At 33.9% G+C, this 11,927-nt stretch overlaps 1 protein-coding gene across 1 annotated transcript in view; it reads left to right on the top strand.

The window, feature by feature from the left end:
* Window positions 1-285: 285 nt before the first annotated feature.
* Window positions 286-11,927, top strand: part of HTR3B (5-hydroxytryptamine receptor 3B) — a 28,869-nt gene continuing 17,227 nt past the window's right edge. Inside the window, 2 exon segments of the mRNA XM_015590093.1 lie at window positions 286-357; window positions 2,895-3,068. Of these exon segments, the coding sequence (XP_015445579.1) occupies window positions 286-357; window positions 2,895-3,068 (246 nt within the window).

The raw sequence follows: 11,927 nt of genomic DNA, 5'->3' as shown, positions 1-11,927 counted from the left end.
TAGAGATTCAGTTTCCCTGTAAGTTAACTATTTATTTCATATATTCATGAAGATCAAATAAGATAGCATTTAGAAATTGTAAGGTACAATGCGAATGTAGGATATTATTGACCTGAAAACACATACGCAGGAACTAATCATGAGCTATTTCTGCCCAATAATGTACACCATGTAATGGGACAGTCTTTCTTAGGAAAGGTTACTCATTGCTGTTCCTAATATTTTCAGGGAGCCAGATCACAGATCAGTCATGTTTAAATTCCAGCCTCTTCACTTCCAAGCTGTATGACTCTGGGCGGTACTAACATCACCGAGCCTCTCACCTGTAAGAGTAGTGACTTCTCATTAAGCTATAGAGTATGTAGATCTCATAAGGCTGTTGTAAAAGTTAAATGAGATAATTCAGGTAAAGTGCTCCTATCCTCATGCCTAGCATATGGCACGTATTCAATTAATATTTGGTATTCAATAGAACCACACGCCTACGTCTCTATTTTCTTGTAACTTCTCAGATATATGTATAACTCTCTTATAATCCTAAAGATAGTATACTTTCTAAAGCAAGAATAGTTCTTTTTATCAAAGTACCCAGAACACTTTGAGATAGGTATGTATAAGGGAAACTCATTCAAATAAGGAAAATAAAGGAATAATCCTATTGTATTCTTAACTTAAAAAAAAAAAAATCTCTCTTCATCTAAAAGTACTTCATATCTTAGTCCCTAACACATTCTACTTTCCAGAAATCTTACAAGTGAATTATTTAAAGCTAATTATTAGGAGGCAGTGCTAACAAGGAATTTTCCTGGGCCTGTTGATAGCTTCCATCAGCGTCTGTTGAAACATCACTGAACTGTGAGTCATTTAGTGCTTGTGTGAATGTCACATTAGCTTTCGAGGGGCATAATTTACTGTTAATTAATGGTCACTTAAATCCTTAATCTCTCTCCTATAATAGATCTTTCTCCTCAGGCAAATTTGCATTCATAGTAGAAATGTAATTTATTATTTCTTCCCATTTTAGACAAAGAACTCTTTCCTCTTACAGTTTATTTAAACCCACTTCCTTTTGCTTCTTATTTTTCTCTTACATTATCTGTTTCTCTTTTGTTCCTAGTTCTAGCTTCCAGAACTTTTTCTTTTTACCCAAAGACTTTAACAGGTTCTAGGAAATAGATGTTTATCCAGAGGGAATCTATCGATTGTTTCCTAGAAAAGATAACAAAGGCAAATTTGACTCTTTATGAGTAGAATGTGTAGGTGGAACACATATTCACTTCTCAGAATTATATTTTATCTCTGTCTCAGGTATTGAAACATGTATTGAAACATACAATTTCAGTATTTCTCCAACTGGGACTTGAATCGGGAGCTTCCAAGCAAGGTAAAAGTGAAGTTGCCCAAAGCAAAGTTCATAGGGAAAGCACCAGACCAGCTTTGCTTTGTGCTCCTGACTTCTCTCCCCTGGGGTTTGCCAGCGAGAAATAATCTCAGGGAGAGAGATTCGCAGTACATTTTTTTGACAATCACAGTACACACACACACACACACACACACACACACCACTAAAAATGATGTCTGATGCAAGCCACCCACTTTAGTCCTGCATGCCTGAATAGCTGATGCCACTTTAGGCATCTTCTTGGGTGAATAGTTAAGGAGTTAATATGCTCATTAGGTTCCCAGTTCTGATGGTAATGAAACTGAATATTCCACTGCCCACAATGAGTCTGGAATTGCACCTCCAGCATTGTTGTTAGCATTTTGGTCACAATGACATTGATAAATCATAGAAATTGCTGCCTGTGGCGGCAAGTGACATGACATTATTCATAAAGAAATGAGTATAAACAGGATTGTCGCACAGGGAGAAGATATCTCATTTACAGTTTTCTGCTGGATCCCACATACTTTCAGCAGCTCATCAAAATAACCATCAAAACCACTGAGAGCCCAGGCGAATTCACGCACAGGACACTACAGATAGATTTCGCTCACGCACTGTGACAGGAGGTGTGCAATTTGCTTCAGTCCAATGACTTAGAGAAGCTTTGAATTCCCCAAGGGCTGGCAAAGCTTGTGAACAAAATATCTTTTTGCAATTCAGAGAAAACCCTCACAAATTTGTCACTTCCAATTGTTGATGATCATTTCTCTTGCTTCTTTTTTCCTGGCCTCCCCTCCCTCAACACCAATCACTGCTCCTCTACAAATCAAGATTCTTGGGTCATAGGAAATGGTTGTTTCCTGGAACCAGAGAGAATTTTCCCAAAATGAAGATTTCATTTTCTGACAAGTGCATATTCTCACTGAGTGAGAAAAGAGATGTGTGTGTGTGTGTGTGTGTGTGTGTGTGTGTGTGTGTGTGTGTGTGTGGAGAAAAGTAAGAATTGGAATCTCATTAATCTCATTACTTAGAAATCCACACAGATCTTTGGGTTCATTGGTTTGTCCACGTTTCTGCCTGTGTTTTCTATTTAACTGTTGAATTATAAATGGAAAATCAAAAGAAAAATCCAAGGGGAAAGTTGAGTTTTGGCTAAGTATATAGAAAGGTTTCTGCCATGTACCAGGAGGAAATGATACAGAAATAAAGAAAGGATTCTATCTCCCAGATGCATGGTCGCTGTAAAAATGGAATTGTGGGTACAATTTGCATCCTTGGAAATTGGGTTGATTTATTTATCTTTGCAATGAGGTTTCTCTATTGGACGCTTAGGCCACCAGCTTATATCAGTTATTTAAAACTGTCTGCCCAAAAGCCTACCAGCTGGTTGTAAACTTAAGTGGATTGGGGTGAGCCGAAACTGTATTCTGCTGGGAGCCATCAAGTCTGGAACTGTCTGAAATCTAAAGATGCTAAGTTCCTCTTATTTTCATCTTCACAATGATAGTTTTCTTTTCCAGGAATCCTAGCCATAGATACATCTCATCCCAGGAATTCTGTTCTGTATCATCTCACCGAACAATTATTACAGAAATATCACAAGGAAGTGAGACCAGTTCAAGACTGGATGGAGGCTACGACTGTATACCTGGACGTAGTTGTTCATGCTGTATTGGATGTGGTGAGAACCAACTTTCCCTTTCCTATTCCTGCTACCCTTTTGTAAAACTACCTGCCATTTATGCAGGAGCCTAGGAGAACTTTTATCTTGAGGCTCTAGTAAAGCTGGTAGGGAAGCTGTGCTAGGCTCATTTAGCAGTAATCATGAGGTAAACTATTTATTAGGCAAATCATGCTTTCTAGCCCTCAACTTCCATTGTGAGGGACAGATAGTTTAGAGATATGAATTTCACAGAATTAAGATGCTTTAAGAATTCTAGTCATAGATCACAGTACATATTTTATAAGGATTGCTGAAACCCAAAAATGGTGATATGTTTTTTTTTTTATAGAGTTCACATTTCTTAGTACATTTAAGAAAATATCCACCACTTACTGCCTGAAAATTTTAAAAGAGAAAAAAGTGCCTGGGTATCTCAAGTTTATAAGGGACTTGATAGCTAAGGTTTTCGCTAAGGATGGTGGGGGAAGATTTGTTTACTAAAGCATGTCTTTCCTACTATATCTGAAAAATGAGTTGTTGTGGAAATTAAATGAGAAAATTTGTGTGAAGCAGTTAGCAGCGGTCTTAGTAAGCCCTCTTATTTATTGATGACTATCCCTGTTTCCCCTTTCACCTTTTTCTTAATTACAGTCTTTAATACCAATAGGTCCCAGATTTATTTTGATTTCTCTTTTTTTAAATTTACTTTTTGATACAATTGACATACAATATTATATTAGTTTCAGGTATACAACATAGTGATTAGATATAATATACCTTAGGAAGTGATCCCCCAGATAAATCTAGTACCCTTTTGATACCATACATTGATCTCTCTTATAAGCAGACTTTATTGAGTTTGTTTTGTTGAAATAGTTCAATAATTGTTTTCAATTTATTTCTTAAAACTATTTTTTATAATTAAGGTATAACATACATGTGTTGAAATGCATAGATCTTAAATGTATAATCCAATGAATTTTGATAACTTCGTGCACCCATATAATCCATACCTATCAATATAGCATACATTTTTATCACCCCAGCAAGATCCCTCATTTCCTTTCCAGTCAACCCCATCCCCTCCATCCATGGAGACAACTACTGTTCTGATTTCTTTCATCACAGATTATTTTTGTCATTCCTTGAAAACTGTATGAAAGAAATTTTATTGTATGTCCTCTGTTGTGTCTGGATTTTTCATTCTGTGTAAGGTTTTTGAAGTTCACTCATGTTGTTGTGTATGTCAGTTTGTTTGTTTTTACTGATAAGTAGTATTTGGTTATGGCTATACTGTTACTTCTTTATCCATTCTCCTGTTGATAAGTATTTGAGTTGTTTCCTGCTTTAGGATATTAATAATAAAACTATGAACATTCCTGTACAAGTCTTTTTGTATATTTATGTTTTCATTCCTCTTAGGTAAAACCTAGAAGTGGAATAACTGACTCTAGGATAGGTGTACACTTAATGAGAAACTGCCAGACAGATTTACAAAGTGGTTGTAGTTTTACACTTTCACCAGTCAGCTATGAGAGTTCTCATTGCTCCACATTTTCATCAACATTTGATAGTATTCGACTTAAATTTTAGCCATTCTGGTAAGTGTATATTGGTATTTCATTGTGATTTTAATTTACATTTCCCCGATGGCTAATGATTCAGGGCTCTTTTTCATATGACTCTTGGTTACTTACATATCTTTTTTTTGTGAAGTAGCTGTTTAAGTTTTTTCCTTTTTAAAAAAAAATTGGCTATTGAATTTTAGTGATATTGCCTTTTTTCATTTCTTATATCCACATTTTGTTTTTTCTCTTATTTTCCCTTTACGAATATTGCCAGGTTTTATCAATTTTATTTATTTTTTCAAAGAATCATAGATTGGTTTTGAATTTTCTCAGTTGTTTGTTTCACTAATATCTGTGTTTATCTTTATTAATTATTTTCTTCTTAGTTTGCATTTAATTTTTTCTACTTTAGTTTTTTAAAGTAGAAACGTAAATCATTGGTTTTAATTCTTTTTCTTTTCTAATTTTAGCATTTAATGCTGTAAATTTCCCTCTAAGTATTGTTTTAGCTTTCTCCTACAAAATTTTAAAGCATTTTTAAATTGAGATATAGATTACATAAAATGAAACTCATCTTTTTAAAGCCAATCTCTTGCCTCTATCCTCAGTCCCTGGAAACCACTGATCTTATTTTTTTCATTACAGTTTTGCCTTTCCAGAATGCCATAATAATGAAATCAAATAGTATTTTCTGTTCGTTTTTGCTTCTTTTACTTAGCATAATGCCTCTGAGATTCATCCATGTTGTGTTGTCACATATATCAGTGGTAATATTCCACTGTACAGATGTACGGCAATTTGTTTATCTATTTAATATTTGTTGGATGTGTGGGCTGTTTCCAATTTGTATCAATTATGAATAAAGCTGCTATAAACACTTGCATGTTTTCACTTCTCTTGGATAATCAGGTGTGAGATTTCTGAGCTGTAGAATAAGTCTATGTTTAACTTTATAAATGACTGCCAAACTGTTTTTCAAAGTGGCTGTATCATTTTGCAGTCTACCTGCAATGTATAAGAGTTTCGGTTCCTCCCCATGATCACCAGCACTTGATACTGTCAATCTTTTAAGATTTTAATCATTCTAGTAGATTTGTGATGGTAACTCACTGTGGTTTTTAACTTTGATTTTACTACAGACTAATGATGTTGAACATGTTTTTATGAGCTAGTTTGCCAACTGTACATATTTTTTGGTAAAGTATTTGCTCAAATCTTACCCATTTTAAAAATAGGACTGTTTATTATATTATTATTGAGTTGCAAGAGTTCTCTATATACCTTTGGGTCTATTCCTGGACCCTATTCTGCCCACCTAATAGTTATGTTTCATTTTACAACAATACACTATCTCAATTATTGTGTATGATAGATGTCTTGAAATCAGATAGTGTCTTCCAATCTTGTTCTTCTGTTTCAAAATTGTTTTGACTCTTCTAGGTCTTTTGCATTTCCACATAAACTTTAGAATCGATTCATCAATTTTTAGTAAAAAAAAAAAAACTGCTAGAATTTTTATTGGGATTGCATTAAATCTATAGACCTATTTGAGGAGAACTGATATCTTCATAGTCTTCCAATCCATGTACAGTGTATCTCTCCATCTGTTCAGTTCTTTAACTTCTAATAATAGTTTGTAGTTTTCAGTGTTTTATATATATTTGGTTGTTTATCCATAAGTAGTTCACATTTTTGATGCTATTAGTGCTATTCTAAATTGAATCTATTTGTTGCTAGCGTACAAAAATATAATTGATTTGTATATATTGGTCTTGATTCCTGTAATCCTGTCATCTCTTATTAGTTTCAGAGGCTTTTTTGTAGATTCTTTGAGATTTTCTGAGATCATGTTGCCTGTGAATAAAGATGGTTTTACTTCTTTATTTCCACTCTTTATACCTTTATTTCCTTTTATTGCCCGTTGCACTGGCTTGAACCTCCAGTACAGTGTTGAATAGAAGGGTGTACTATTCTATAAATATAAATTCAATAAATGTGTCTGACAGTATTGTTAAAATCTCTAATTTTTTGATTTTTTGTTATTCTGTTAATTTTATAATGAGCATTTAAATCCACAACTGTAATTGTGGTTTGTCTCTGTTATTAAATGCATGCACATATAGGATTTCATGTATTCTTGATAAACAGATCTTTTTTATCATTATGAAATGCTCCTCTTCATCTTCAGTAGTATTCTTTTCCTTGAAGTTTTTCTTATGCTTACTTTTTTCATGGTAGATATTTTGCCATTCTTTTATTTTCAATCTATCTGTGATATATTTGAAGTCATTTCTTGGAGATAGCAGGTAGTTGGGTCTTGCTTTTTTCCCAACTTTTTATTTTGAAATAATTATAAATTTACAGGAAGTTGCAAATAAATTTACAGGGAGTTTCTGCGTACCTTTTACCCAATGTTTCCCAATGTTAGCATCTTACATACATGTACTATATTATCAATACTATAAAAATGACATTGGTACAATCCACAGAGCTTATTCGGGTTTTTCCATTTTTACATGTATTCAAATTTGTGTGTGTGCTTCTGTGTAATTTTATCATCTGATATAGTATACCTTAGGAAGTGTAACCACCCCTGCCACTGCCACTACATCAATCTATGCAGTCATCACCACAGGGCTTCCTAGAACTGCTCCTTCACAGCCACAACCCTTTCTCCCCTCAACCTCTAACCACTGACCACTGGTCAATCTCTTCTCCATCTTTATAAGTGTATTTTTTCAAGAATATTACATAAATGGAATCCTACAATATGTAGCCTTCAAGATTGCCTTTTTGTTCAATTACAGTTGGCATTCAATATATATTAGTTTCAGGTGTACAGCATAGTGATTAGACATTTATATAATTTACGAAGTGGTCCCTCCCAATTAGTCTATTACTCACCTGGTACCATGCATGGTTATTACAATATTATTGACTATATTTCTTATGCTGTACTTTAGACCCCCATGACCATCTCGTAACTACCAATTTGTACTTTTTAATCCCTTCACCTTTTTCACCCAGCCCCCTAACCTCCCTCCCATCTGGCAACCATCAATATGTTCTCTGTATCTATGGGTCTGTTTCTATTTAGTTTGTTCGTTCATTTTGTTCTTTAGATTCCACACATAAATGAGATCATATGGTATTTGTCTTTCTCTGACTGACTTATTTCACTTAGTATAATATCCTCTAGGTCCATTCATGTTGTCACAAGTGGTAAGATTTCATTCTTTTTTTTTAATGGAGATTGGCTTTTTTTCATTCATTATAATTCCCTTCAGCTTCATTCAAGTTGTCGGGAATACCAATAGTTCATTCTTTCTTGTTGCTGAGCAGTATTCCAAGGTATTGCTTTTTTAACTTGTGAATCTATGCATTTTAACTGAAGTGTTTCATCCACTTACTAATACTATCTTGCTACTTGTTTCCTAGTTGCCCATCTGTTTTGTTTTGTGTTCTTCTTTTCCTCTTATCCTACCTTATTGTAGGTAAATTAATTTTTTTTAATATTTAATTTTAGTTCTTCTATTGGATTTTTGGCATCCCTCTGTATTATTTTTTAGATGTTGTTTTAGGAATTTCATACTTATTTAATATAATGCACTTAGAATTAATGTTATTACACTTTACATAAAATGTACAACTCTTAAAATAGTAAAATTCCATTTACCTGCTCTTTGTTTTTTGTACTACTTGTAAAATTGTGTCCCCAATTTTACAATACATAAATAATATGTCCCACAATACATTATTATTTTAATGCATTTTATTAAAATAACTCAATAATAATCCTCTTTAATTTATATTAATGGAGGTGTTTTTCTAGATTAATATCTTAATGCTGTGCTATGAATCATAAACTCTGATTTTCTGATTGAGAATTAGGCATTGCGATTGATGAAAAAATAACTTGAAACTAAAAGTATAATTGATATGTTATATAACAGGATTTAAGTTATTTTTGTCCATTGTAAGTTATTTTAGAATAATTTTCCTCCAGCCTATATAAACCCCTAATCATTATTTTTTCATAAACAAGAAAACTTAAATGATACACAAAAAAATCCCCCCTTTTAGCAAACAATTTTACTTTTCTTAGCTTTATTTTCTCACTTACACTAGTAAAAGTACTAGATCTAAGATCCTAGACAATATTGTTTAATCAAATGCCAGGAAATACCCAATCTTACTCCAAAAAGTCTAGTCTTTCTTACACAAAGCTCCAATAGAAAACTTCTTTAAGTCTCTTTCTAATATCTAGAAATTTGAACTAGAATTTTGGAGATTTAATTTCCTAAAGCTATATCTTTACCTGCTTAAGAAATATTAGTTCTTGCTATTTAGTTGTCAGTGTGTTACATCACACATTGTGCAATTTTTAAAAAGCATGATTTGAATAAAGACACACGATATGAAAGATGTCATGTGAAACCTCAGGGCAGAGGAATAATCAGTCTTGAGTAAAAGGTTAAGAATACCTTCTAGGTTCTTTCACTTTCTAACTTCATATTGATTAATATAATGTAGAATTGGTCAGACCTTCCTTTAGAGGATTTTTGGAGATAAATACAGAAAAGGAGCAAGGTCTTTATATTAATACTTTCCCTTATAACAATTGTCTCAAATTGAAAACTTTTATCTAACTAACTCTTTCTTCCTACTTTAATAAAAGAAAATAAAATCGGATTCCTTATGGTAATTAAGGACAACACCATTATTTTTTCAAAGATGTGTTTTTCTTCATTTTTGTGGAATGTACTATCTTTTTTACTAGAATATGTTAGACATATCACATTGGATATGGCAAGCTTTCTTTTAGAAATTTGGAAAAATCTTATATTCCAGTCCTCTATTTTTATTCCTATCCACTGTCTTAATCTTGTCATCTACATGTACTCAATGCTACATTGAAACTGAACCCTCTGTGGTTTCCTGCTTGTATGTCATTCATTTCCTTCTCTGAATGTCTTCCTCTTTATTCTCCATCTGCAAAATATTATAGTTCTTCAACTTTCAGCTCCTGGAAAAATTTCCTTTCAACTCTTCAAGCTGACAGCAATGTTTCCTTCCTTTGAATTCACTGACGTCTGTATGTTTCTCAATGCACATGGTAATTTGTTAAAATGTCACGTACCCATATTTATTAATAAGCTACTTGAGGGAAGGACTTTCTTACTCATATTCATATTTCCCACAATAAGCAACACAACATATCTTCAGAGATACTGAATGGATATCTAACAAACTAATTAAAATATGTAGCTACTAATTCTAGGATTTCTTTATGAATGACGTACTCTAATACGCAGTACAATGTCTCTATTACATTCAGGTGGGCTAAGCCTAAACTTTGTTTCAGAGGCAGGGCCAGTTTTGAAAGACTTTATAAAATCACTAACAAATTCTGCTCAGACAAGGACATACCCAATGTGAATAGATAACTTGTTGGATGCATCTGCCAGCAGCTGAACTGCTGGCAACTTTTGTTTGAAGTGAAGAGCTTACAGCCCAGCTTTCATCACTGCACCTCCCTTCCATTATAATGTTTTGCCTCTTGTTTTATTTTTATGAAAGACTACAGTCTTGTCTTAGAATTTCTGGTATTATAGTACCTTAGGGAAATCTGATTATAGAGATAATCTACTCAATAGTGAAGAGTTTCAATTTGTTTCCATTGAGTTTTGTCAATTCGGAATCCCAGATACCTTTGTATTCCAGTCCATTGACTAGAGCCTCCCAGCCAGACGTTGAGGCATCTGTTTCTATAGTCTTTGGAACTGGGAAAGATAAATAAGAATGTGCGGGAATTATCTGTATATTTGCTAACCACCAATTTAGATTTAAATAGACTCCCTCTGTTAGGAAGACTAATGAATTCCAATTCTCTGAAATATCCTTTGCTTTTAACAAGCAAGATGGAAGGTATCTAAAGAAAGAGAGAGAGAGAAAGAGAGAGAGAGAGAGAGAGATACACAGAGGAAAAAGCTGTGAATAATGTCACTAGAGAACCAATTATGTTCACCAGCTGGCATTGAGAAACTTGTTTCCTTTGACAAAAAAAGATTTCCATTTTAGCCTCAAATTCCTTTTTGACGTTGTATTCTTCAGGGCTGAATGACGAATCCTCCCAGACACCCTCATAAAATGTTAGAAAGGAAATTCTGAACACTATTATTATATTTAATATGACGAAGCAATGGGCAAGAGGAGAAAAATGAGCTAAGGCTTCAACATGGCACTTAATGAGAATCAATTGAATAAAAATAAAGTGAAAATAAAACATTAAAACACAGAGATTGTCTCTCCAGCCACATGACTGAATCAATGAGATTCATTCACAACTTGGCATGACAGTGATAAAGAAACTGGTCAAGACATTTCATAGATATAAAAGTTTATTTCTTGTGAAATAGTTAACAGCTATATTTCCCAGTAATATGAACTCATTTGGACTCCCCTCCCCACCGCCCACCATTTGTAAGCAATCCTCATTGATTGCAACTAAGCCTAGAACTGAGTCTTCCGTGCTTACCTGGATAAAACATGGTTACTTTAGGATCTCTCAGCTGATAAGACTTGGAAAGATGTGGTATCACCTAGCCTTGAGCTCATAGTAGAGGTCTTTTTTCAACTGCCAGAACCCCTGCATAGCTAATCTTGGCTGAGTTCCCTCTGTACCTCCTCTAAGCTGCTCTTTGGAGGAAATACTTGTGAATTCAGTCTTTTCACTTTACTACTGTAAAACCTGCCTTTCCCAAGTATCTATTTGAAGTCTACAAAAATGTGCAAAGCAAGTTCACTCAGACAAACCTCTGTTGAGCCACTTAAAGCAGGGTCACTCCGTATCTGCTTACAATACCTTCTTTTATCAAGGTGCCTAGAAATGTTTATTCATTAGCAAGTGGCTTTCTTGATTGTGAAAAGGGAGAACTTTAATCTAAAAGTTAATTGTTTTTCTTTCAAATGATGCCACCCTGCGTACATCTTACAGTTTGTGTACTGCCCTATTCCAGGTGCACTAGTCCCCATGGACTAAATTTCAATGGCGTCTCCCTTATCTGCCACCCAACCTGGATTGAAGAGAATGGCTGTCTTGACCCTATGCACAAAAATTATACATTTTGATATGGTTGGATTATTGACTGGATAATTACTTTAATATACCCTGTTCTGGGAGGAAAATGAAGTAGTTGTTCGTTTTCATGCCATTAACTCCCCAAAGTCTATTATTTCACTAAAACTTATATTGTACTAAAGATTACAGAAATATAAAGGTTATCTAAATGACTCCTTCTCTGAACCT

This window comes from Pteropus alecto, unplaced genomic scaffold (genome assembly GCF_000325575.1).
Source record: "Pteropus alecto unplaced genomic scaffold, ASM32557v1 scaffold224, whole genome shotgun sequence".
Taxonomy (NCBI): Eukaryota; Metazoa; Chordata; class Mammalia; order Chiroptera; family Pteropodidae; genus Pteropus; species Pteropus alecto.
Note: the sequence above shows the minus strand (reverse complement) of the source record. Positions and strands in the feature narration are given on the sequence as shown.